Source organism: Crocodylus siamensis, chromosome 3 (assembly GCF_052110815.1).
Source record: "Crocodylus siamensis isolate JL-2025a chromosome 3, ASM5211081v1, whole genome shotgun sequence".
NCBI lineage: Eukaryota > Metazoa > Chordata > Crocodylia > Crocodylidae > Crocodylus > Crocodylus siamensis.
This window is the reverse complement of record NC_143397.1, coordinates 23,793,069-23,820,480: the sequence shown is the minus strand read 5'-3', so window position 1 is coordinate 23,820,480 and position 27,412 is coordinate 23,793,069. Positions and strand designations below refer to the sequence as shown.

Genomic DNA, 27,412 nt, shown 5'->3' with positions numbered 1-27,412 from the left:
TAGCCTATGGGCGAAATGTTGAAACAAACAGCAAAACAGTTTTGACGAAACAATAGATGTGCTTTCGAAATTAAACGAACTTCAAAATGGTGCTGTTTTGCACAGCCCTACTAGGCACTAACTTCCTTCAAGGGCTGCACCTGCCCCATGCAGCCACAGTAAATGTCATACAACACACTATATCTTATTAGAAACAATAAAATATTTATGGTAACAGTGGATGGAGATAAAAATACAATTTACAGTACTTTGTAGAGCAGGCCCAAAAGCCATCATTTGATCAGATTTTTCCAGTTCCAGTTCTGAGAGAGATTCTTGAACCTTGGTGCCTCAAAGTCTGGAACTTTTAAAAAGATGTACCGAGTTGCTCAGAACACTTCACCCATTAACAGCTGTGTGTTCAGTTAAAGCTCCCTAAAAGAGGCAGGAGTTCAAATAACAGTGGGGTATTAGGATAGAATCATATTACAGCCTGTCAGCAGCTGTGAGCACAAACCTTAAAAATGAGAACTGTAGAAAAGGTTGACAATTTTCAACACACCCGTACAAATAGGGAACAAGGAAAATGTGGGACAATTCCAAATTCTGCCACTTAACCAAGAGTCGGCCAAGTTAATATCAACTATGGTGCATACAACTCTGCTGGAAATTTGTCACCCTGAAGGAACCCAAGACAGGGCCAGGAAAAGTCTAGATCCTCCTCCTGATGAGTGCTCCATGTTCTATTAGCCAAACTATTTTATGGCTGTACATTAGGGCTGTGCAAAGCTTCAGGTGCTGATTTTGTTTTGGAGGAGATTTGGCAGCTGAATCTCCTGAATCTGAATCGAATCGGGAGACCAATAAAAAAAAAAAAGTCTGAATTTATTCAAAAAATATTTGGAGAGCTTTGGAGATTCGGGCAGTTCCTGCTTGCTGCTGCAACCGGACTCCATGCTGGTAAGTAGGGGACAGGAGAGGGGGGACTGGAGGTAGGGCAAGGGGACTATGGGTGGACTCCCCACAGTCCCCATCCCCTGCCTGCTCCCCCAGCCCCCCAAACCCTGCGTGCTCTCCCAACCCCACCATGGCTGCCCTGCCCTGCCCTGCCCAGCCCAGGCCCCTGGCTCTTTTTTTTTTTTTAAAAGCCTGGCACTCACCAGCTGCTGCAGAAGCCTCAGGGCTTCTGGGGACTCCTGGCAGAGCCCTCCCCACATAGCACGGGACAGCAAGGATCGCCCCCCAACCTGGCAAGAGCCAGTGAGTCCACCCCTTTATTTTTATTGGGAGCTGGGTCGGGCTAGGGCAGCCATTGATGGGGCTGGGAGAGTGGGCAGGGGATAGGGCCTGTCCAATTCAGAGATTCAGCCAATTTAGCAGTGGCCAAATCTCTGAATCAAATTCGGCACAGTGATTCAAATTACCAAATCAAATCACTGTCTTCTGAATCGGCTAAATTAAAATACAAAACAAATACTAACTGCTTCTCACAGGCCTACTGTACATACCTTTGTGATCTTATGGCCCCGAGACCCTCGTATCCAACATGGCTGACAGCCATCAGTAAATTTCATCAGCGTTCTTTGAAGTAGAAATGTATCAGATCTGTTTTACAGATGGGAATGGGGGCATAAGGGCCAACTGGCTGAGATCTCGCAGGAAATCTGTGGGAGAGCCTGAAAAGGAAGCCAGATCACCTGAAAACTACTGAGGTACTCACATCTCTTTGTTTATCCTTCCGCTCTTGTGGCAAATGAATGAGATGAATATTTGGTTTGTTTCTGTATTATCCACTTAAGCAAGTACACTTTTTAGTTTTAACTACCCTTAAAAACTATAACAAAATGTGTTTGGTGTTTAAACCTACAGGAAGCAGGGCCTAGAAACTTAAGCACTATTGCTACCTCCTCTCCTAGACTGCAGCATATATGGCTACAACAGGTTCCCTATTTCTCCTGACACTACTCCATACAAATACCAGTCAGGTGATCTGAACAGCTCCTGCTGTCCTACTAACTTCCTATGGATCCCCAGGTCCCCTTTCTGGCACTGAAGAACATTGTAGTTCTGTATATTTCGCCTTTTCTCACCTTTTCCTACTTTTATGGGGCCTTGAGAGGAACAATTTTATAAAAAGCACTTTCCCACCTAGCTTACCAGTGATGAGATCTGCTCCCCATGTCTGGGTATTTGGAACCTGTAGGAACCAGGTAAGTTACATAATGTTCCATTTGTGTGCCATTTAATCAGTAAGTCAGATGATGCACAGAGCAAGAAACACCAAGAGGGAAAGGGACTAGTTTTATATGCAACAAGTCTGTAAAGAGGTTTCAAGTTAAACTCCTCAGAACAGCAGCTGCGAAATAATGAGGATCCTTTCCATAATCTACTGAAAAAGTCTGCCATAGCTCTGTTCTGCTGCCTATAGCTTGTGTGGTATTTAGCTGCCTCAGAGTTGCTTTTGTGTGAATCTCCCTTCCCATGACCTCTACTGCCATGAGGCTCAGTGAAAGTAGCATATAAAAACACAGTAATAGGAAGCATCAGCACGTCTAACACAAATATTTAACACCCTTATTCCTTCTGAGGTCTAAAAACTGAAACAAGGAAGTCAGGAATATATTGAATCATGATGAAGCAGAATAGTTCTTTGACAACAATTAGCTGGAACAGCTTTCAATATTGCCAGTCTCTTACAGGAAGTAACAATATTTGGAAAGGCGACAGGGGCAGTTAAAAGGTGCTTCTGGTTTTCTGAACAAAGAACAACATTATAACTCAGAAAATTTCAGCATGTTAGCAGAAAACTGAACACCTGTTCTATTTAATGCAAATCACCTATTTCTATTTTAGTAATGTTTAGCATGTTTTCAAAGGCAGTCTATATTGGAAGTATAAACTGCTTTTGAAAGTAATCTTTACTTAAAAAAAGGCTGTGTTGTCTTTTCTTTTAAACCTCCAAAAATTCATACCTGATTAGATAGATAACTATCTTGAAATACTAATGGGTGTTAAAAAGACAATGTAAAAATATATTTATAAAACTAAATTGTGGTATAACACCAAGTTAAAAACACTATAAAAAGTGAGAGTGGTGCTTCAGTGTTCAAAATTCTCCATGAACTGCCCCACACTTGGCATCAATCAAAGGAAATATCTTGCAAACTGTGCATCACAAACCACTGGGATTTCTCAGTGTCAATCTGCATTTGATTCCCCAGATCTCTTGGTTCTTTTTGCTGCCAACAGTTGGCCTTGCGATGGTTGTAAAATGTGAACAGTTGATCTTTATGTGGGGGAGTGTTTCCTTCAAGAGCTGCAGGGCATTGTCAGTCACTATTCCAAAAACTTGAAGAGTCTTTAGTGTAGGAATTTCACCAAGTTCTCTGGAGAGGAAAAAAAAAAACTGATTAGTAGACTGCCCACGTGGTTTAAAACCTCTTAGCCTCATTAATCTATTAGTCTTATTCTTCCTGCCTGAGAAATTGGAATATACAGCATTTCAAATTACCTCTGTTGTTTTAAAAAATCAGCTTATTTTAAAAGTAAGCTTTATTGAAAATTTAATCTCTCAATTGATTTTTAAAAGTTTAATTGCTCAGCCACATTGAATAGAACGAGAAATGTAAGTGTAATAAAACATTTGGTAAATATGACAGGTTGTTACATGATCCTCATACATACAGACTGGCAGCTGATGAGGATGGCTGGATTAGGTGGTTATGGCCATTTTCTGTATGAAGTGTGACTTACAAAATAGAAGGTGATTGGTTTCTTCTTCTTAACTTAAGCGCAATAATGAACTTTATTAAAACAGACATTCAGAACCAGTGGAAGGAATTTCCCCTAGATTACTGGGTAAGCTATTGCAAAGTATCTAACCTCTCTTACTTTGTTGTGACGTTGGCTGGGTATATAGACCAGGTTATTTCATTACTCTGCTACAGTAGCATGTGGACAAACAGTAATGTACCCGAATATGCAACCAGGCAGCAGATGGAATCATCATAAGGAGCAAACAAAATGCAAGCCACACCACTACACCCTGGTAATGATCTTGGGATTCCCATTTGAACAGTCTAGCTTCAGAAACAGATAAACTCATCTTGCACACTGCTCATTTTTACCCCAACCTGATCTTAAAGAGTTAGTGAAAGTGTCATTTTAATGACAACATGACAACAGTGGAGCTGGATTTTCTTATGCATCCAGTATTTTAAGGCTGCTACCTAATGAATTGGACAAAACATTTAATTTACTGTAGACCTTATGTGAGCCTTGGTTGTGCTGTTTAAAAATTGCTTAAGGATTTTATTTCTTAAGGGTGAGAGGCTCACAAAGCTCCTTTTCGTAGGCCTCTGGTGCCAGTTACATTTATCGCTAGGGTAATGTGTTAATATACCTGTTGTTCTGATGCACATTCAGCAAATTTATGGTGCTATAAAATAGTGAATCAGTCACAAGGATATTTCACAAAAGATGCACCTCCTACCATGTAAATGGCAGGTTGGAACAGCTCGTTTTTAAATTCCTTCAGCTAAGTTACCTGATCCTCCTGAAAGACCATGTAAACAAATATTTGCAGAGCAGTTAGTCTGTGGTCAGCTTTTCTGTACTACCTTCCCAGTACTCCTGAGAGAAAAATGGAACCAAACTCAAGACAGCTGACTCATTAGCAAAACAAGTAGGAGGAAAATGTTTCACCAGTCAGTACATAATTTTTTTTTTTTTCAATACTTTTTGGAACTTCTAGAAGATCTACCAGAGCATCTTGGAAAACTGTTGAAAATTTCTAAAGAGCCAGATCAATTAAATAGCTGTAGTAGCTCCAGTGTTACCAAATACATGCTAATTGGAAGGTCTGGCCTGAGATTATGCTTTGAGGCACGTGGACAACTATTATAATTCTGGACCAAACTCATTAACCTTGCATTGGTTTGGTATACTGAGGTAAGTGACAGGGGATCAGGAATGCAGACCTGCAATGAACCTGGGACAGTACACACAATAAGTAGCTATTACTTCCCCTCACTCCAGGGTTTTGGGAGAGCATGTTACAGCCTATTTGCCTTTAGCAAATGGTTACCCTGATATGGACACATACAGATGAAAGCTGAACTGGAGTAATTTACACCAGTAGGGTATGTCCACACATGCAAGCACGTGTGCTTGCAGCAGCTCAAATAGAAGTGGTGCAAATTTGAGCTGGGGCTTTTTGCCTCAGAGTATGTACCCAAACATGCATTTTGTTGTGGATCAAATTGTGCCACTTGGGCATCTGTGCTGACCCCAGCAGTATAAAAACCTGCCTTGGCCAGCAGCTGAGGGCTGCTTGTTCTCAGGAGCTTCTGAGGCCCAGCAACTTGGTATCTGGGGACACTAGCCCCTTGTGTCAGGTTAAACTGCTGAAGCAGCATCCCAAATTCACTCTTTTTAAATACCCCAAAATCCATGTTCTTCCACAATTAGAACGAGAGAGAGAGGGGGGGACTGATGAGATGGGCAATGTTTTATTGCTATATTTACAATGTGAAAGCAATTTGAAATCCTGCCAGTGTCTCTAGCATCATAATGAAATAAATCCTAAATATCTGTAAGTTTTAATGTTTGCTTTTGGTTTATCACATGGCGGGTGTGATGGGGAGGGAGATGTAGGGTTTGTGCATGGGTGTGGAGGAATGCAGGTCAGTGTGTAGGGGGACTGTGGGTGTGAGGACTGCTTAGGAGGGGTAGGTTCCTTGCCCCCCCACAGGGCAGAACACTCCCACACAGCACCTGAACTGCCCTGCCTGCATGGTTCCAGCCCCCCTGCCCAGGGGCTACGGCCCCCATCCCCTGCTTGTTCTCCTGCTCATCTCCATCCTCAGGAGGCTGGAGACAATAGGGGAAGCTTCCAGCTGATCCCCAGGGGCTTGTCTCCAGCCTCCTGCTCATCAGCCCCCTCCCTGCTTGTTCTCCTGCTCTGTCTCCAATCCTTCAGTTTGTTCCCACACGTGCCTCTTGCAGCATCTCAAAGGGGTTTGAGATGCTGCAAGAGGCACATACATGCTCGTCTGGCTGCTTCTGTAGAGTTTTATCTCTGTATCATTCCGTGCACAGAACAGGGCAGTTTGAGGGGATGAATTGGCATTGCAAGGCTGTTATCTTAGAAGCTGTAAGGTGCATAAATGAATAAGACAGAGGTCTGTAGGAAGAAAAGATGGTGTCATGGTCAAGACAGACGAATATCTTCCTGGAGAAATGGGATTCAGGCAAACAATCCCTCTTAAACACTGCTCTTAAACAAGGCTGGGAAGTCACCAAATGGTCCATTATTTGTTGGATGCCTAACTTAAGGCACTGGAGCCTAACTTGCAGAAGCACTGAGTACTTGCAGCTTCAGTGGAAATCAGGAAGAGCTAGATTTGCAGATATAAAGTTCCAGGTAGTGCTAAGTGTGCTGAAAAATACAAGTCCTGGTCATTTCAAAATAGTGGATACTTCTGTCCTTAATTTATCTGAAATTGCTGTGGAGTACTGTAAAGGACTCTTACTGTTGTAGTGTAGGTGACTCTTTTGGAGCATCTCTGTAATAATTTATGAATGTTGCTCTGTGTTGTCCTAGTTACCAAACTATTTTCTGTAAGGAAAGCTTGATTTAATAAGGAAACATCAGGAAGAGAGAGGATCTCTCAGGATAAGCCTAAACACATGATTTATCAGCTTGAGCTGGAACTCTTAGATGAGTGCTTCTCAATTGTTTTAGCCTGTAACAGGGTGCTTAGTGCTCCTGTTACTTTAAGGGGAAAAACTGCAGTAGCTGGAGCCCAGGCAGCTAAACAGGGGCCAGCTGTAAGAGGGAAGGCAGAAGGAAGATGCTGCTGCCTAGGCAGTAAGTGGCCCATTAAGGTAAAGGGCACACCTGCAGCAGGTCTGGGGCAGTCATCTGACCAGAAGGGAGCAGGGCTTAGAGAACGTACAAGCCCAAGTCTGAGCCTAGGTAGGCAGTCTAGCCTGGAGGCTGCTGAGGAAAGAGCTCTGGGGCAGGAGGGTAGCAGAAAAGCCCCTGGCTGACACCTGGATTGTCCTAGGAATAATGCAGGTAGAATGCTGCTGACTCGCAAGGAATACAGCATGGGGTAGGGGGAAGCCTGATGGTATAGCCAGTGACCTGGGGTTATGTTTGAACCCCATGCAGGGCTAGTTTGTGTTATAGAAAACCTAAGCCCACTGGCTGTAGCTTACTTATACTGGTGGTTTGGGGGTAGAGGAGGTCCCAAGGTGTTTAAGGGGCACATGGCTGTTTGAACTCTGCCAGGGGCCAGTCTTGAGGCACTAACAGATAGCAGCTGTGACAGGGCTGAATCCTGGACCACAGGGCCCAGTATCCAGAGCAGGGCAGAGACTGGGCCAAAAGCAGACTCTTTGCCAGAAGCAAGGCAGAAGCTAGGTCCAGCACAGTGATCCTAGTTTAAAATGCCCATCCAGAGGAAAAGGGCAGAGCTGAGGCCCCAATGAAGGGAGAGTGATTGAATGACAACATCTGTAAGTCATAGGCATGGCTATAACTGTAACACACTAATTACTTTTTAAGGGGTAATTTTGCTGGCCCCTTAAGGTGATTTAGTGTGTTAAAAAACAGCCTGATAGAGGGGCTGCTCCAGGACCCCTGGCCTCTTTTCCAAATTATTTACATCAAGGCATGGCAGGGGTGGGGGAAAAGGGGCAGCTACCCAGAGGGCCAGGATGAAGCAGAAGCTGTGTGGCCACCAGGGGGCATCATAGCTACACCTGGGGCCCAGCACTTGCTACATATTCCTTCATCATTTTTTTTGACATTTTTAGAACCACTGAACTGGAATATAGCTCATGCCAGGTGAGGGGAAGCGGGGCAGGACTTTCCCCCCTTTCCCCCACCCCTCCATGCCCTGCTTTTTCCATGATCTACCCCCACCCAGACCCAGGTCTGTATCCAAGGAGGGTAAGCACTGTTTCTCTGGGGACTTGAACTCCAGAAACCAAAACCACATGCTTCGTGGCTCCTCGTGCTGGTCCAGTTAAGCAACTGTGGGCCATGCTCTTCAGCCTACCTTGTTCCCCATCCCTCTTCCCACGCTCAGCTGCTCCTGTGTATGCACAACAGCATGCTGTTGGGAGCACAGGGACCAGCCATGTGCACTGCTGTGGAATACTGTCTGTGGGAAACGGGTGCTTGGTGCCAAGAGACAGGAAAAGCAATTGCTTACCTCTTGGCAGAGAGACTAGACACCCTCGCTGCAAACGAGTCCGGCTCATAACACAGGCCACTTCCATTTCAGTTAACTAAGTAATTAAAAGATAATGACAACCTACACCTGCTATCTAAATCCATGTTAGAGAAGGGGTGATACATTCATGCCACCTGGGTTTTAACAGATGTCTGCTGACAAAAGAAGGGCTAGACTCAGGAAAAATGGGGTCTGGCCCAGCGCAAGTGGGGGAGTGTGTCCTCGGGTTCTTTTGTTTCTGTTTCCTTCTCCCTGCTTCTGATCCAAGCCCATCTTCCCCTCCTGTTTTTTAATTGCTAAAACTGCAGAGGCTCAGGGTCTTGGAGAAAAGATATTGGATAGACATTGTATATTTTACATGTTAACTGAAACTGTAAGACATTACTTACAACAAGGCAGCTGGAGATATCTGGTAACATCGACTAAGGGACAGATGCTGTAGATAGATGAGTTGATGGAAATATTGAAAACATTCAGGTTTCAACATTACACTGTCACTGTAGTGGGAGAAAAAAAGTGCAGGTTGGGATGAGAAACATTTGTTAAACTTGTATTTATTTTCCCAAAAGCTTTTTTCAAGTAGAAAATAAAGCTTCTGAAGCATTTTCTTCTAGCATCCAGAAAGTGCTTATGAAACTGACAAGGGGGTTACTTCTCCATAAGCAGGAAGTTTTGCTAAGTTAAGTACTTTACTGCATTATGCCATGTTGTTATGAATTATGGCTAGAAAATTACAGCATTGCACTGGAACAAAAATCTTTCCCTGCCCTGTAAGGGGCGAAGAGTTTGCTACGCTCAGTTTCTTACCTTAAATCTAAGTGAACGAGATAAGGGCATCTTTCTACCAAGGTTTTAACATCTGAAAAAAAGCCAGACAGAAACGATCAGCCAGTCACTTTTCAGTAATATTATAACTTCTCCCTGCAAGGAAAAGCTACTTTTAAAGTTGCATGTGGTTTGAATTAGTTGCTTCTACATCCAATCTCATTTACTTGTTTTCTACTAAGAATCAGTACATGCAACTTTTTTTTTACATCTGTTTTAAAAATTATTTCTACTGCACTTGAAATATATAAAATCTCTTCAATGATGTTGTTCAATGCACAAGTTTTGGTTCCCCAGAAGCCCCAATAAAACTCTCTTGTTCAAAGAAGTGCCCCTGAAGTATCATTTGCATAATCAACAAACTAATTTTCTTGTTAGTTTTAAAATTTAGTCACTCTTCTTTTAATATAGAAGAACTTCCCATGCATTCATGCAAGTGAAAACTATTTCTGCACCTAGCTCTTTCCAACATTTCCAGTACACTTTTAATTTTCACAGTACCTGGGTTTTTGGATATCTCCCGGTTATTTTATGTAAATCAAGAAATTGTACTGCTGCTTTAAGTTCTTCCTTCATGTCTACAAATAGTGCTGTTAGTTTGCCTTTAAACTGTAAGTACTTTGCAACAGGGATCAGCTTGCCATTATGTGAATTCAGCACCCAGAATGCCAGAACTCAGATTCCCAAATTCCCAATTGTGGCCTCCATGTGATACCAAATTGCAAGTCAGATAGAATGGATATCAGCAGCCCAAAGGCTCTTACATTGTGTGCAAATGAAAGCACACCCTTTCAAGCCAATTCCTTGGACAGCATAAGAGTTTAGTACTGTTGCTTTTGTAATCAATCCTTTGCATCTCCTCTTACTCAGCAAGAACCCAAATTCAGGGGAAGGGGTGTCCTATTAATTTGGAGAGGTCAGAGCTCCATGTTCATTCATGGTAGACGGGGATATGTAGGCAGAGATGCATCTTCCTCTTAATGGAGTATGCACTGAAGTCAGTGGGAGGCATAGAGAGAAAGGGTGAAGTACAGCCTGGTGGAATAACCAAACTGTCTGGTGCTATTTGGCACCTCCTTGTCCTGTTTCCTGGCTGAAAAAATATGCTTCTCTTTAGGCCCAGTGCTAGTTCTGCCCTCAGTTTTCTTTCCTTCTCTGGGCTCTATTTCTCTCTATCTCCTAGTCGTCTTTGCATTTCCTTTCCTTTATGCTGTAACTCCCACTCCAGCTGCTCCAAAAGATCAACCATTACAGCACAGTCGCATCTTATGCCTATTTAACTTAAGCAATTTCAACTATACGCGCTTGGCATAGTGCAGTGCCACGTGGTATTGCTGGCACGCGCCAGTGTGGTTGGGGGGCTCATGTGGGACAAGGCGGCAGAGAACAAGAGGGGTGAGGAGTGGGTGCAGAAGGCGCAACTGCTGCGCAGCACCGTGCCCGCCTAGTCCAGGCCCTGCTGCAGTGGCACCAAAGCCCGGCAATTTCAACTATATGCAGTCTTCAGAACGTAACCCCCACGAAAGATGCGACTGTACTGTATATAGTTATTGATGACAATTAACCTTGGAAAATTATCAAAGCAGGGAAGTTTCTCTCTGAAACATTGTTTCAGGCCATCTGCAAAGTCGATTGATACATCAGTTCATACTTGCAAATCTGGCGCAATCTGGGTATATAGTGAAGGTTACATGACTACACCTGGTGAACTGAATCCATCTCTCAGAACATGTTACGGCCCTGGACTAGGTATTTTAACAGCAAAGTAACTCAATAGGTAGACTTTCAGATCCAGGAACAGCCAAGAGTCTCTCTCAGCTATTGTAACTGAGCAGGTGCAAAAGGTGAAGGCCTCGGCAGGAGAGGCAAGCCACACACAGCTTGTATATATCATTACTACTGCCCAACACATGGAAATTACTAGAAGCCATATAAAGAATCAACAAGAAGCTAATTGTTGCCCAATGAGGAGGAAAATTGTTCAACTAGTTTAGCAGTCTTTGTGGCAGCCCTGTGAGTGTTTGGTAACCCTAGGGTATACTTCACTGGGGCCTAGTAGATTCATTTCGTGGAACACCAGTTCTGAGTGCTACCTGATATCTGTAGATTCTGCCTGTATCCACTGAGGTTTAGTTGAGTTACTTTTGAAGAAATTTGACTGACTGCTGCTTGAACATGTTCAGCTGTGAAGTCGCACCAAGACAAGTTCAGTTCTTGCAATCTAAACGCAAATGAACATATAAACACTCATTGGAAGCAATCCAGAAACAAAGATTTGGGCCTTAAAGGCATTTCTGCATTATTCCAGTACTAAAAATCAAGTTGTACATGACACACCCACCACAGAGTTTCTGCTCTGTCACACCAAATGTTATGACATTAAACAAATGGCTCAGGGACTAATAATGGACATCCTGGTAGTCGTTACTGCTTAATGCCTACTGGCACACACCTGTTGTTCTGTGTAACTGGTTAGTTAGTGTGACTGTCTCTAAAGAAAAACAGATGAACTATATGTCCCTTATCCACTGCTAGCTTAAGAGTCATAGATTCATAGACACTAGGGCTGGAAGGGCCCTCGGAAGATCAGAGTCCAGCCCCCCGCCCCAGGGGCAGGAAGTCAGCTGGGATCCCAGCAAGATAAACATCCAAATGTCTCTTGAAGGTGTTCAATGTAGGCACTTGAACCATCTCTAGAGTGGCAGTCTATTCCAAACCTTGGGAGCTCAGACAGTAAAGAAGTTCTTCCTTATGTCCAGCCTGAAATGATCACGGAGGAGTTTGTGACCGTTCGACCTTGTCATCCTTTGGGGCGCTCTGGTGAACAAATGTTCCCCGAGATACTGGTGGTCACCCCGATAAACTTATAGGTGGCCACCAGATCACCCCTGAGCCTGCACTTTTCCAGGCTGAAGAGTCCCATGGCTCTCAGCCTCTCATCATAAGGTCTGTTTTCCTGACCTCTGATCATGTGCATGGCTCTCCTCTATACTGTCTCAAGCTTCTCCACATCCTTTTTGAATTGTGGAGCCCAAAACTGGACGCAGTACTCCAGCTGCGGCCTCACCAAGGCTGAGTACAAGGGGAGAATGACGTCCTGGGATTTGCTTGAGAAGCATCTATGGATGCAGGTCAGCATGTTGCTCGCTTTACTAGCCACAGCATCACATTGCAGCCTCATGTTCATCTTGTGGTCAATCCTGACCCCCAAGTCCCTTTCGTCCGTGGCGCTAACCAGCATAGCACTCCTGAGCCTATAAGCATGCTGCAGGTTTTTCCTCTCGAAGTGGAGAACCTTGCATTTTTCAGTGTTAAACACCATCAGGTTCTCATCCGCCCAATTCCTAAGCCTGTCAAGGTCAGCCTGGATCACCCTTCTGTCAGGGTAGGTGTGAATGCTTTACCCCTGAGTTTGGTGTCAGAAGCGGACTGGCCAAGTTGACTTTCGTCAACCACCACCCTCTGGATCCTACCACGGAGCCAATTCCCCAGCCAGCGGATTGTGCCGAGGCTGCAGTTAGCCAGTTTTGCCAAGAGGTGATCACGGGATACCAGATTAAAAAAAGCCTTCTAAGTCAAGATATATGACATCAAATCCTTTCTCCCTTGTTCGGGTGATAGGTCACCTGGTCGTAAAAGGAAATGAGATTGGTCGAGCAAGACCCACTCGCAACAAACCTGTGCTGGCTATCCCTCAGGATGTTGCCATCAGCCAGTCTGTTAAGGATGGCCTCTTTGATAATTTTTTTCCAAGACCTTCCCCAAGATGGAGATCAGGCTGATGGGCCTGTAGCTAAACCAGTTGGCCAATTTATAAGATTCTTTTGAATAGGGATGCACCGATGGCAGTTGTACCGGCCAATGCTGATGCGCAGCCTGGTAGCTTGGAGAGCAGTGTCTAGCTGGTAAGTCAGGGCAGAGAAGGGAAGGGGCATGGGGGGGCCAGATCAAGGGGCTGGAGCAAGGTGCAGAACAGAGCCATGGGCAGTTCATCTGGGGGATGCAGGGGTGGGGCAGCTCCCTATCGCTGTGTGCACCCTTGGGGGAGGTATGGGGGCCATGTGCCCCCCAAATCTGTACATGAGGCAAGGGAGAGCTACTTGCTGCGGGCTAGGGGTGCACCAGCATCTTTCCAGTGGGGGCTGGGCCAGGGCTGTGCTTGGGGTGGGGCAGGCAGTGGCGCTAGGGCTACAGGGTAGACTATAGCCACCCCAAAATTCCCTGTACATCCCCCTCCCAGCTCCACAGCCCATGTGCCCTGAGCACAGCCCCAACCCAGCCCCCCTGCCAGGAAGAGGCCAGCGCACCCTCTGGCTGAGCCCACAGCAGGCAGCCCGCCCTCACCCTACACACAAATCCAGGGGGCACATATCCCCCATGTCTCCCCCAGGGATGCAGGCAGCAGTGGGGAGCTGCCTCCCTCCCCACATCCCTGCTCCTCCTGGATGAGCTGCCCACATGCTCCAGCCCTAGCCCCACTGTCTCCCTCACTGTGGGGGCCTCAACCTGCCCCCCTACTCTCCTTCCCCTCAGACTTACCAGCCAGATGCTGCTCTCCAAGCTGCCGGGCTGCATTCCTGGCTGCGTGCATGCTGCGGCTCCATACACAAGCATGACATCTATTGATATTTTTAACTGCACTGGCCAGAAAAAGCCAACTGCCATTAACGTCAATTTTACTGGTGCCAATCCAATATGGACTAATATATCAGTGCACCTCTACTTTTGAACAGCATATTCAAAGACTACCTGGTTCGACTGCTACTCTCCCAACCAATTTTGCACATGTTGCTTGTCTTAAGTTGTAAGGTCTCTTCAGCCCTGTCCTAGGTGTTCCTTTGTGGCAACTGAAGCCGTTAGAGGTCCAGTAAATCAATAACCACTATTAATGGCTAACCAGCACTACTGAAATCTTCTTTTGCTAATCTCTCAATAGGCAACTAAGTGAATGGTCAAAGAAACCAGGCACCATCTCCTCCTTCAGAGGATTTCTGAAGAACAGGATTAAAGCACGCTAATGAGGTAAAGAAGCATGTATTTTTGTGTGGCATCTACTCTGTGTCGTTACGTAGTTCTGTATTTTAACATGGTAGGTCCCAAATAGGATTGGGCCCCATTGTAGAGATGGCAAGCAAAGGCCCAAAGAAGTGAAATTTTTGTTTATACAGTTGCTGTGCTGGCTCATGATCAAGTCACTTGCCCAGCAACACACAGGAAGTCAGCTGCACCAGGACTAAATCCAGCTGACTAGAGCACCAGCTCAGTGCCTTAACCACAAACTATCCTTCTTCCTATTAGTAGATCAGAGCTTGAACCTCCAGAGAACTAGACAACCATACGTTTTTGAAGGATTATTTTAACAGAGATGTAAAGCCATTATCTTTTCTGCTATCAAGTTTGTGCTCTGCATGTAGGGGAGTTGTCAAATGCCACTCCAGTTTAAGACAAACTTTCTCTTTGGCGATGTGACTCTTCACTCTTTCATTAAGGAAATCAAATTGCCATAACAGAAATCCAAGGGACACAAACAGTTTTTGTCCCTGAATGCATCTTTAAGCAAGATGTCTTATAATTATAAAACATTGCCAAAAGGAGGTCTTAGCTATGCAAAAAAGGAAAAAAGGAAGTAGTTTAATAGAAACATGAGTAATCTAGATATTCAACAAGGAACAGCAGCCTGCAAAACAGATGAATAAATAAATTGCTCCCTACCCAGAACAGCTGCTCAACATGGTCTCCAGTGCTTCTGCAGAAAATCCAGAACACCCGGAGAGATTTAGCCGCACCAAACTGGAATTCTGAGCAATGTTCCTGGAAAAAAGATCAGAGAGACTATCCCAACATTTTGTTCTCTCCTAGCATTCACCAGTAATGCTTTGTTTTCAAAAGCACAGGTCAAAGCTTCATGATTGCCAAGAGGGTCAACAGTTTCATCTCTATAGATATGAACCCTGAGATCCTTGATTCAGTACGTTCTGTAACTGTTTGGGTGGATCTACACATTCATTAATATGTCATAGTTATGGCACATTACAATGTATAATAGGTGCTAACCTAGTGTGCTGTAATTGGCACTACTACGCATTAGCACAGATGAATGTTTTTTCTGTGTGACACTTATGGAGCATTGGATTAATCTACTGCGCATTAACATGGGCTTTACCTGCCGTGCTAATGCACAGTAGAATTACTCCAACGGGCATTAAGCATCTTGTGTAGATGCGCCCACTATCTGCTGAACTAGTATACATGATGGGTCATGGGCTAGGGACAGCCATTACACACAAACTGGTTTAAGTGATCAGAAGCTGGTTTATATCTGTAACAGCAGACATTCAGTGCACATAAACCAGTTTCGAAATGGCTGAAACCGGTTTGAGATAAATCTGGTATCAGACTTAACTGATTTGGCTCAAGCAGATTTATGCAAGGTCTATCCCAGACCCCTTGCTAGTTTAAGTTAAACCAGAGACTCCCAGCATGCTCTCCAGGCTAGGCTCTCTGTTCCAGCCCAGCCACTGGCAGCCAGGTCTGTCCGTCAACAGCACTGTGCTCCTGGGCCTGCCCCTGCAAGGGCCCTGCCCCCTCCCCACCGCTGCAATGGGAGAAGAGCCCTTGTTAGGGGGCAGCAGCCCCTGTCATAACGTAGCAAAGCGTGAGCCCCTTCCTGGCAGAGGTACTGCACTGTGGGACCAGCAGAGCTGCGGTGGGTTGTGTGCGACACCACTGGGGTTCTCAGAGCAGACCAGAGCCCTGCAGGGCTGGCAGAGCTGCTATGGAGCTCGCACTCCCCCACATTATGACAGGGGCTGCTGCCCCCAACAAGGGCCCTGCCCCCTCTCACTGCAGTGGCGGTGTCATGGCCAGTGAGGGCTCCTGGGGTGGGGGCAGGGAGCATGGCAGCGAGGGTGGGCAAACCTAGCTGCCAGTGGGGGTAGAAGGGAGACTAACTCTCCTCCCTGCCCCCCGGGACCATGGTGCCCTTCTGGGGGGAGCACCCAGCAGACCCGGGTCGGGTCCCTGTCCATGGGGTAGAGGGGAGAATTAAACCCCTCTCTGGTCAGTTTAACCCAAACTGGCCACAGACCCCCAGCACAGCTTCCCTGCAGGCAAGGGCTGCATTTCTGTGACGGAAAAGGAATTACCCTATTTGCAAAGTTAGCCTCAATCCTGCAGGTAGATGGTGCCAGTGCAGCTTCACTGACCCTGCTAGAGTAAGTGCTAAATGCCTTGCCTTCATTTGCAAGCTGGCATTAGCTGACCAAGCTTCAAAAGGCTTTACTTTTAATTTTATGGTTAGTGTTCCTGCATTTGCCTGTTTGTATGTATCATAAAAGCTTCTGAATGCTGCACCTCATTAGTTCCAAAGCTCTGTACATAGTCTGGGAATCTGACCAGAACCCAGATTTTGGTGAAAAAATGAGAAAACCCAAAGTGTAAAAAGAAGGGACCAAGAGCCCCCGTTATATGATCCAGAGATTTAGGGACATTTGCAACTGTCCACAGATCAAACAACTAGACGGTGATTCTCAGTGAAGTCATCCAGTCAATAGCATTGCATATCCTGCATGATTCAGCTCCCAAATTATAATGGAGGTAGATGGCAAAACTGGGGAAACAAAGCCTCTTTACATGAGGGGCAAAGAAGCTGCAAGGGAATGAGCAGTTGGCCAAGCATTTGGGTTATGCAGTTGTGCAAGGAAACTCAGTTCATGCAATGAGTTCAGTCAAAGAAAGCAACAAAGAATGCACCTTTAAAGGCTGTCCAGGGGCCCCTGCCCACCAAAGAGAAGCCCATAAATAGAGAGTTTTATTGAACACTAATGAACATTCCCTCTCACCTGATGATGTCATCAGAAAGTTTTAATCCTTCCAAGCTGAGGTTCTGTAGTCTATGACATTGGTAGAGAATACTATGGAGATCAGCAACATTGACTGTACAGTTGGACAGGTCCAAATGTTGCAGTCTAAGAGGTCTACAAATTGGAAAGGAGAAAGACATACAATATAAAACAAGGTTCTTTGGGTGAATCTGATATTTTTTTTAGACCAACTTAAATAGCTGGAAAACAACTGCTAAGCAAGCTTTCAGATTCAAAAACCCTTTGTCAGGCTAAGGAAGTTTCAGCAGTTTCTTATACAATATAAGACACACAGTCAAATGCTGAAGCCCACTCCTGCTGGCAGAGCATCTGCATACCACAAAGTGTGCAGAGGTAGCAGAAAACATGTATACTTTAAAACATGTCAGATCTGTTAAAAGCACTAAGCTTATTACCTAAACAGCAAAATGTTGTTTGTTTGCTTCAGGGTACACAGATCTTTGCAATTCATCACAGTTGTCTATACTACTAGAGTTAAAACAAGTTTCCTTTAAAAAGATGCTTCACTAATAAGTAGTTATTAGTTCCAGAATAAAGACTATGTACGAGGTAAGTGCCTGCAAAATAACTGTGCCGGATTATGTTGTTAAAGTTGTGTTCACATGCTCTTCAACGGTTTTAGATCAATGACAAGTGAACACAGCTCCTCTGATTTTAGTTCTCCCCCCTAATAACTACTTGTGGTGTCCCTAAACTTTGAAATGATGGCAGCACCAAGTGCAACCAGAGGTGCTAAACCAAATGATACTGGTTGCAATATGTAGCCAAGAGTAGAACGTGAAAGTGGCAGCTTTGCTGCAGAAAACTTAGATATGGCAACATTCTCACCTGCTGTGTTTAAACAAAGGATCCCCGATACAGGATCTTGGGCAACGGAATACAGTTACACCTACAGGCAGCAACTGCCCAATCACTCCTGGCAGCAGATTTTTACCAGTCAGATCAAGAGTTTGCCAAAGCGATTCATCAAACCTAAGAGGGAAGAGAGTTTTACTTGTTACCAAGTAAAAAAAAAGCTAAGTATTAAAAGTTCTCAGTGTCAGCTTTTATTAGAGGCATTGGTTCATATTGTATTGGCACCAATAAAAGAAAAACTGACATTATCGGCATGCATACGGCCATCCCGGGAGCTTGCAGAGCAGTGTCCAGCTGGTAAGTCTGTTGCGGGGGGGAGGGGAGGGAGGTGTAAGGTAAGGTTTGTGTGTGTGGGGTGGGGGCTGGGGCAGGGTACAGGACAGAGCCACAGCTAGTCCCGGGGGGTGGGGGGAAAGAAGACTGGGAGGATCCCATTGCTATGTACATGCCTGGAGGAGGCATGGGGATGGGGGTGCCCCTGGATCTGTGCGCAGAGCAAGCTGGAGGCTGTGCTGGGCTCTTCCCGGCAGGGGGGCAGGGCCAGGGCTGCACTTGGGCCAGTCAATGCTGGGGTAGGGGGGGCTACAGCCCCCTGGGGAATGTGTACAGCAGCAGGAGTTGCCCCTTGCCCCCACCAGATGAGGGTCTCTCAGTTCCATCCCACACCCCCCTGCCCACTCCCTCCCTCACCACAGGTTATTTTATCAAGTCTGCCCCCTCATTTCCCTTCCCTGCTGCCCCACAGACATACCAGCCAGATGCTGCTCTGCAAACTGCCAGGCTGCATATCAGCAATCAGTTCAGTATTGGCCAAGATGGCTCGTTAATAATCGGCCATCAGTACCGGCCCAAATTTGTACTGACAAAATTTTTATCAGTGCACCCTTAGCTTTTATTGTTATGAATAAGTGGCATAAGCCAGAATATTATATTCCTTTGGCTACAATTATTTACTTATGTGTTTAAGGATTCTCTCTTAACGTGCACAAAATCCTTATACAGTTTAAACCAGCTTAAATATGCATGTCAAGATGAACAAGATCATTTCACAATCTTTAGAAAGCAAAGCTGCCCTGAACGCTTACAAGCAAAACACAATACTCACGAAAGGTGATACCATCTCTTGCAAACCTGGGTAACTTTTAGCAGGTCATTTAGAGGTAAATAAGCAAAGATTCCCAATAGTAATTCATCTGGTAGGGCATCCCAAGAAGCACCTTCAAGAAAAAATGAATTTTACAGGGAATTAATTAATGTAAATTAATTGACATGAAAACCAGAGGACAAAGGAAAAAGCCTTCTAATTTATCACCACCTCATTGCCTTAGGCAATGCAAATACCAATACCCTGCTTATATACTTTCAGCATTTCCTTATTGGAAAGATACTATAATTACTACTCTTATCCATGATGGTACTAAGTGCACCCCATATACATATATACAACAGTATACAGGTTTCCCTTGCTTTTATGCTGTACATGTGTTCCTGGAAAATGGCGCATAATGTGAGTTTGCTTAAAGGGAACCCACTTTACAAAGTAACACATAGGGACACGTTCTAAGACCTCAGCTGCACCGACCCCCAGGCCCATTTCTACCACTTTTACTAGACAATTTTGCTACTTGCCAACAGCAGACAGTACACACAAGCACAGTGCACTATCATAATGCAGATGGCAACTACAGAAGTGTTGCAGACAACGAGCCAGGAGCACAGACCACACAGGAGACTGTATTTTGGTGCACGTCACTCCCACAATGCACCGCACACAGCAGCTGCTGCAGGCTTCCACCACACCAATCTCATAACAGTGAATTTACCTTGCATGTAACAAATTTTTGGTATAAAAAAGGTCATCACATATGGAACCCGCATAAAGTGAGGGAAACATGTATAGATATATGCAACAATAGCTGCCAATGGTACTGTCATTAGTTATTTTCTAAAGCTTCTGTGGTCAACCTATGTTACTTTTTGAAAGTTTGTAAGAAGTTCTAAAGTCACAACATCTTATTTTTCTGAAACGAACGTTGCCATTGCTTATGTGCAATTAGCGCTTTTTAAACAGAAGTCCACAACTCTCCTGAAAGCAGTCTCTATAATACATATGATATTGCTATATTATCTAAGTTTTCTGGGTTTTGGCTGGTAAATTCTGAAGGGTGCAATTCTAGAAAACACTATTACTGCTGCAAAGGAATCTGGGTTTTTTTTGCCTTGTTCCAAATGTGATAGTCTCTCTAACGGTGATAGGAGACAGTATTCATTTTAGGTATGAACTTTATGCAAAGATGATTGCACACAAGAGTTTAAAAAACAAGCCCCCCCCCCATAAACTGAGTAAAACTCAAAGTCAAAAAGGTTTAAAAAATGACTGGATATTAGGTTGAGAGGTCAAACTGAGGTCTTATGAAAGCACTGGGACTATTCATTTCTTAAAGCAAAACCAAACCTCAAAACAGTCTATTTTGTTGCTAGATGAATGTTTCTGAATAGCTACACTCGGCTGCCCAGAACTGCTGTATTAGAGCTGTAGAATGCTTGAATTCCAAAATCCTCTTGAATCCCAGTTGAAGAAGTCACAATAGAAGCTGCCAACAGTCTCTGCAAAGCCATGGGAAACCTCTTCCTCAGAGCAGACACCTCTCTCCAGAGGTAATGCTGAACTGTGGCCCATAGCAAGGCAGCTCTGTACACTTGGACAGATTCCCAGCAAAGGCAGTTGCCAACATCCAGTCTTTCAAACAACTTAAAGAAGCTCCCTCCTTTCTTTTCATGTAGGGCCACCAGAAAAGGAGAGGGTCATGGAGCCCATAATCACCAAGCAGTTAAGAACACAAGAACTGCTATTTCTGGGGTCAGTATCCTGTGTCACACAGTGGCAGAGTGAAGGCTGAAAGCGAGAGTAAGTGGCATGACCGGGGTTTTTCCGAGCTTCCTCTCACTTGCAATTTCCATCATTTAAGGTCTAGGAAGTCCTGATTCAGAGGCTGCACCCCAAACTCCTATGTTCAATAGCAATTGATATGCCTTCCCTCCAAGAATTTGTCCAATCCCTTTTTGATTCTGGTTGAACTGTCAGCTTCCACATCTTTGGCTACCAGTTCTACACTTAAATTACGTGCTATGTGAAAAAACTTCCTTTTGTTAGTTTTATACCATCTGTTATTTTCATTTTATGACCCCTAGGTCATGTACTGTGAAGTAGTAAATAATAAATCCTTATTTATTTTTTCATCATCATTTAGTATTTTGTAAACCCTTATCATGTCTCCCCTCAATTGCCTCTTTTTCTAAACTGAATAGGCCTAGCTTCTTCAGTCCGTCCTCATATGAAAGCCCCTCCATACCAGTGATCATGCTTGTTGCCATTCTTTGGACCTTCTCTAGTTCTTCCAGATCTCTCTTGAGGTATGGAGACCAAAACTAGGCACAGTATTCAAAGTATCTACACACCATGGATTTATAAAGGGGCATAGTGATAATATTTGTTCAGAATTCCCTTAATAATTCTTAGTATTTTGTTTGCTTTTTTGATGGCTGCTGAGTACTGAGCTGATGGGATTTTTTGGCAAACTATCCGCAGCGACTCCCAGATCTCTTCCCTGTGCGCTAAGAAATGATGTAGAGCCCATCACAGTGTAAGAGCAGTATGGGTTATTTTTGCCCATGTGTACCACTTGACAATTATTTATACTAAATTTCATCTGCTATTTAGTTGCCTGTTCACTCAATAGTGCAAAATCCTTCTGTAGTCCTTCAGTCTGCCTTGGTGTTTACCACTTTGAATAATTTTCTGTCATCTGCAAATCTGGCCACCTCACTACTCACCCCGTTTTCTAAATCAGCAGTGCTGGTCCCAACACAGATCCCTGGGGGACCCCATTGTTAACTTCTTTCCATCCTGAAAACTGAGTATTTATATTTACTCTTTTGTTTTCTATCCTTAACCCAATTTCTGATCCATGAGTGGACCTTCCCTGTAATCCCATGCCTAACTTCATTAAGAGCCTCTGATGGGGAACTTGCAAAAGGCTTTTTGGAAGTTCAGATGTACTGTATCAACTAGGTCACCTTGATCCACCAGCCTGTAGTTTCCTGAGCACCCTCTAGAGCCATTTTAAATATTGGAGCCGCATTGAAAACCTTCCAGTCCTCTGGTGCTGAGGCTGTTTTCAGTATGGTTGTATGCTATAGTTAAGGCAGTTTCCGAGCTGATCTCCTGCAGGAGCCTAGAGCGGTGGTGCCCAACCTTTTTGTCCAGCAGGACAAATGGGCAGTGCCTGGTCTGTCCATAGGCTGAATCCAACTGGTGGTCCCAATCTAAGGTTCAAGGGGGGCATGGCCCATGTGGGTAGATGAGGCTACATCCCCCTTGGACCTCAGATTTGGGGGGAGGAAGGGAAAAGGGGAATTTGGAAGCAAGGGAGAGGCAGCAATAGTGCCACTGCTCCCCTGCTGCCAAATTTCCTGACCCATGGGGAGTCCCACAAGCTAGGTCAGATGGTTTAGTGGGCCACATCTGGCCTGCAGGTCAAAGATTGAACATCCCTGCCCTAGAGGGAATGCCATCAGGTCCTGGTAATTTGTTGCAGTATGGTTTATCCATGTCCTCTGAGACCTTGTCTGCTGACACCTCAGTTTGGGTCAGCTCCACAGACTTGTCCCTCAAGAGGAATGGATCTGGTGAGGGAATCTTCTTATCATTTTCTACAGCAAAAACAAATGCAAAGAACGCGTTTAGTTTCTCAGCAGTGGCCCTGTTATCCTGTCATTCCTTTTGCATGCTCTAGCAGGTCATCTGCTTCTAATATACATAAAGGAATTTTTAGTGTTACCTTCTATGTCTGTAGCAAGTTTCTCTTCAAATTCTGTCTTAGCTTTTCTTACTACAGATTACTTGATTTGCCAGAATTTATTCCTTTTTTTTTTTTTTAACCTTTCCTCATTAGGATTTGACTTCCACCTTGTGAAAGAAGCATTGTTTCTATTTAATGCCTCTGCAGCTCTGCCATGTAAGCCAGCATGGTTTTATTTTGGTTTGCTTTCCTTTTGACTTGCACTATACATTTACCCTGTGCCAGTTAGGGCCTTACCTAAAAAGCAAAAGACCCAGGTTTAAAATCTTCTCTCTTATCTCCCACACTATAAACAATTTTAGGTGGGATGTTCTTTACCCACTGTGTTCAAGCTGGGGCCCTGCCCAACTCAAAAAATAAAATGAAGATGAATAGGATTCAATTACAGAATAGGATTTAATGTTCACAGGACCACAGAGATCACCAGAGGGAGCATGACTAGTCTTCATGGTTCGGGCATTCATATAGTAGGGGAACCTCCTGGGTTACAGGTCCTACTCTCAAAATTGTTTCTGTGTTTTTTCTACTGGCTCTTGAATATAAATTACAAAACCAGTCCTTTGAGCAAACTCTAACCTACAATACCTCCCATCTAAGTGACCTAGCCACTAAGCTACAGGGTCCAATTTCCTCTGGTGCTCTTTGTGGTCCCTTTTTTTTTTGATTCCTTGCTGCAAAGTGGCCTACCTTCAGTGGGAGGGTGAAGGATACCAGTAGAGGTACCCCGATATACTGGTCCCTTTCAGATCGGTATTGATAAAAGGAAAATTGACATTATTGACAACTGGCTATTTTTGGTCGGTATAGCCAATAACATCATCGATGAATGCCACACGCACAGCTACAGCATGCACGTGGCCAGAAATGCAGCCTGGCAGCTTAGAGCAGCATTTGGCCAATAAGTTGTAAGGGGGAAGGGGCGCGGTGATCGAGGCTCCTCACAGTGAGAGAGGGAGTGGGATGGGCAAGTGCTGACCAAGAAGGGTAGGGCATGGGACAGAGCCACAGGCAGCTCTTCTGGGGGGTGGAGAGGGAGGATAGCTCCCTGCTGCTGCACACACCCATTGGATGGGCATGGGGGGGCATGTGCCCCCCAGATTTGTGCACTGGGCTCAGGCAGGCTGCCTGCTGTGGGCTCAGGCACTGGGCTGGGGCTACGCTCAGAGCAGGGAAGGGCAGGCAGCAGTGGCACTGGGAGGGGTGGCTACAGGATGGGCTACAACCACCCAAAAATTCCCTGTAGCACCCCCGCCCACCCTTAGCACAGCCCCAGCCCTGTCCCTCTGCCAGGAAGAGGCCAGCACAGCCCGCCCCCAAGCCTATAGCAGGCAACCCACCCTCGCTGCACACAGATTCAAAGGGGGGGGGGCACATAACACCCATCCCTCCTGCAGGGGTATGTACAGTGGCTGGGAGTCGCCCAGTCACGTTCCTTGTATGAGCTGCCTACGACTCCATCCCACGCACTGCCCTGCCTAGACAACACCTGCTTCTGCCCCAGCCCCATTCTCACCCTCACCACAGGGGCCTCTATCTGCACTCCTCCCCGCTGCCACAGACTTACCAGCAAACACTGCTCTCTAAGCTGCCGGGCTGCATACTGGCAATCGGATCAGTATCGGATGATATGGCTAGTTAATAATTGGCCATCGGTATCGGCCAAAAAAATTTATCAGTACACTCCAACCACCCAGAATAACTAGGGTTCTCTGCTGGGAGGCTGGAGATGCAGGTTTGAATCTCATCAGGCACAGCAACAGATCGAAACCAGGCTTCTCGTTTCCTAGATGAGTGTTTTAATCCTTAAGTTATTATGCAGAGGTGGGCAACACCACTATCCTTTTCTCTTCCTGAGGAAAGCCTGTTTTAAAAAGAAATGGACGCAACTGTATTTTGTTACATCCTGCTGTATGTTAGGTATGTTCTGAGAGTGCCTAGCAGATCGGAACCATTACAGATGGAGGTGGAAGAATACAGAATTTTTGAATTGTGAGCAAACTTCATCTTGTGCTACATGCTGAGCTCTACAGACTGAGGCAGCTTTGGCCACACAAAAGCTGAAATATGAGCTGGATTTCTCTTTAGCTAGAGCATTTTTTTTTTTTAACTGCAGTTTTGAACTTGACTGCCTCAATTATACTAAAGCCGTTTTCAGAACCCAACTTCTTTACTGAAGTCCAAGATCCACTGGATCCAGCAACCAAAATCCAGTGGTCTGAATCACAGTATGTGTGACCTGAAATACCTGACCCACAGTCACTGTCACAGGCTGAGAGAAGCCAGGGCTGGTGTTACTCTACCTGACTCTGGCTCTCGGAGCAGCCTAGGCCTGCGTGCAATCATAAAGTCCTTGTCCTTCTCTTTTACTTTCTGCCGTTTCTGAGGAGGAGAGAGGGATACGAGTAGATCCTGTGGGGTGTTTTCACTTCCCAGATGCTCCTTTTTAAGGACAGACACGCCCATGCCCGAAAGTAGCTCTGATGTCTTGGTAGGATCCCATGCCCACGTGAAACTTGTGAAAACATTGCTGCTTGAAGCTGGGATTTCCTTGAGATGTCTCCTGCAAGAAGACAATAGGTTACCCTCAGAAAAATGACAACGGCCAACATGCCTAACCCTAAACATCATACTAAAGAGAATGCAGATAGACCAGAAAGAATGGTCGTGGCAATTCCAGCTACAACCCCTACAATAATCCAATGCCTCAATGAAAAACAAAAATATGATTTAGTAACAATACTTTTTTATTTCTATAGCACCTACAAATCTCACAGAGCTTTACAAACATCTACACAGCACCTCAAATTGTAGATCCCCATAGAGAGCAACTGGGGACCAATTCTTGTCAATACATTGAAAAGAAAATGGGTCAAATGCAACCTTAACGTCAGGGAGAAAGCAATGAAGAGAAGCAAAGAAGAGAAGTAATCAAAAAATCAGGCAACAATTTTGTTTTTGATTTAGCTGCAAAATTGAAAAAAAAAGGGAATTTTGAAGAGTGGTGTCACAGTGACAGGGCTTTAAGCAAAAGCATCACAGCATGCCTGGTGGTCATAGACGGAACAAAGCACTTTACCATGGAGGTCAGGAAAGCCATCAGGCACAGCTGAGAAACAAGGACTGTTTGATAGAGGTGCACAGATATATTGGTTGTATATCAGATCAGCACCAATAAAAGGAAAATGAACATTATCAACCTTTTTTCACAAGCCAAGGTGACCCCAAATACCCCCCCCATTCCCTTGCTGGTGCGCCAGGCTGGGCTGAAGTGGAGCAGCTGCCACAACATCCTAGGTGCTAGTGCAGCATGGGCTAGGGCCAGGGCAGGTGTTATAAAAGGCACCAAAAGCTGGAGACATGACTGGGGCGGGAAGGGGCCAGCAGAGTTGAGCTGCCCACTCTGGCCGGGCTGGGGCCATCTGACCCAGCTGACTTTCCTGCCCTTTGGGCAGAGGGCTGCACCCGATGATCTCATGAGGTCCCTTCCCGACCTAACGTTTATGAGATTAAAATGCCCAGAGACCACCCAGCAACTTCATGCTCAGGCAGTTGCCCCTAGACTGGGGTTGAAGGACAAGAGCTGCAAATGGTATGGGGCACTTTTACATGTGCTCCAGAAGGGGTGGGGGCAGTGCTTTAATTCGAACAGCTCCAAGTGCTGCTCTAATTAAAGTTATGCCGTATCTCCTGTATCAGCGTCTCTACACTTAGAAATGGTGGTGGAGGTGCTTGAACTAAAACTCGTTCAGCGAGCTATTATTACTAAATATCAGTTATCAGATCCGTATGGGCTGATATGCCTAGTTAATAATCAGCTTCTGGTATCAGCCAAGAAAATCTTTATCAGTGCACCTCTACTGACTAAAGAGGAAAAACCCATCGCTTATTCTAGTGCATGGGGAGGTCAGCTAAAAACATTGGGGGTAAATGAAGAAAGAACCATGCTGAAATTCAGCTAAGTTTTCTCTCTCTACATATTACAACTATTTGCCAGAGGAAGCAATGGAAATTTCACTGGTCAGGAATCCTAAAATGAGACAGCAAAAAATTCAGTCACTTCACCTACCTACATCCACTCTGAGCAATTTAAATCTATGGCTGTTCATAGGGTCCAGTTTAAACATCTGCACCAAGCCCTGTTCAGCCTGCATTATTAAAACCAGTATGCATGCTGGGCCAGGAGAAATCGAGTAGGTCCACAACGGTCTGCTGGCCCCAAACATTTGGGAAATACTAGGCTGCTGGGAGTTGAATATAGGAGGTGACACAGATCACTGTCCTAGCGATCTTAATTTATCATTGAATGGTGGTAAATACTAGCTATCTCCTAGGAGCGAGCCGCACAGCTCAGCAACAGGGGCAAATGGCTGGAATGACCTGGGTTGTAATCCCAAGTGAGGTGGGGACTTCCCACGCCGCGCTCCGCTTCCGGGCCAGCCCCGCGGGAGGGCCAAGGAGCCAGTTACCGCGCGCTCTGCCCCTGCGGGGAGCAGAGACGTCCGCACACACATATGCATGCATGCCGACGCGTGTTGTCTAAAGGATCAAAGACGACGCAGACAGATGTGCACTGAGCGCGCGCTGGGGAAGGACCCGAAGGTCCTCCCGTCCTCACCTGTGCATGGTGCCCCGCAGGAGATGCACGCACGGAAGGACCCGGAGTGTCCGCGCGCGCCACCGCCCCGTTCCCGCGCTCGGCCGCCGCACCCACCCCCGGACAACGTTCGATCTCGCCGCGCGCACGGGGACGGAAGCGGCCGCG

At 45.4% G+C, this 27,412-nt stretch overlaps 1 protein-coding gene across 1 annotated transcript; it reads right to left on the bottom strand.

Moving 5' to 3' along the window:
- Nucleotides 1-184: 184 nt before the first annotated feature.
- Nucleotides 185-27,410, bottom strand: SKP2 (S-phase kinase associated protein 2). The gene is made up of 10 exons (XM_090037940.1): nt 27,266-27,410; nt 24,951-25,210; nt 18,894-19,005; nt 17,762-17,905; nt 16,892-17,026; nt 14,763-14,861; nt 11,144-11,271; nt 9,033-9,084; nt 8,615-8,722; nt 185-3,365 (listed from the first exon to the last, which is right to left on the bottom strand). The coding sequence occupies exons 1-10, from the start codon at nt 27,271-27,273 to the stop codon at nt 3,152-3,154; spliced, it is 1,260 nt and encodes a 419-aa protein (XP_089894066.1). The 5' UTR covers nt 27,274-27,410; the 3' UTR covers nt 185-3,151.
- Nucleotides 27,411-27,412: the final 2 nt, after the last annotated feature.

Excerpts from the sequence above, each read along its gene's own strand:
- SKP2 (XM_090037940.1), bottom strand. Across the intron at positions 14,862-16,891 it reads CTTTCTGATGACATCATCAG|GAACATTGCTCAGAATTCCA; the intron begins GTGAGAGGGAAT and ends TCTTTTTTCCAG. Across the intron at positions 9,085-11,143 it reads GCAGAATCTACAGATATCAG|ATGTTAAAACCTTGGTAGAA; the intron begins GTAGCACTCAGA and ends GCTTTTTTTCAG.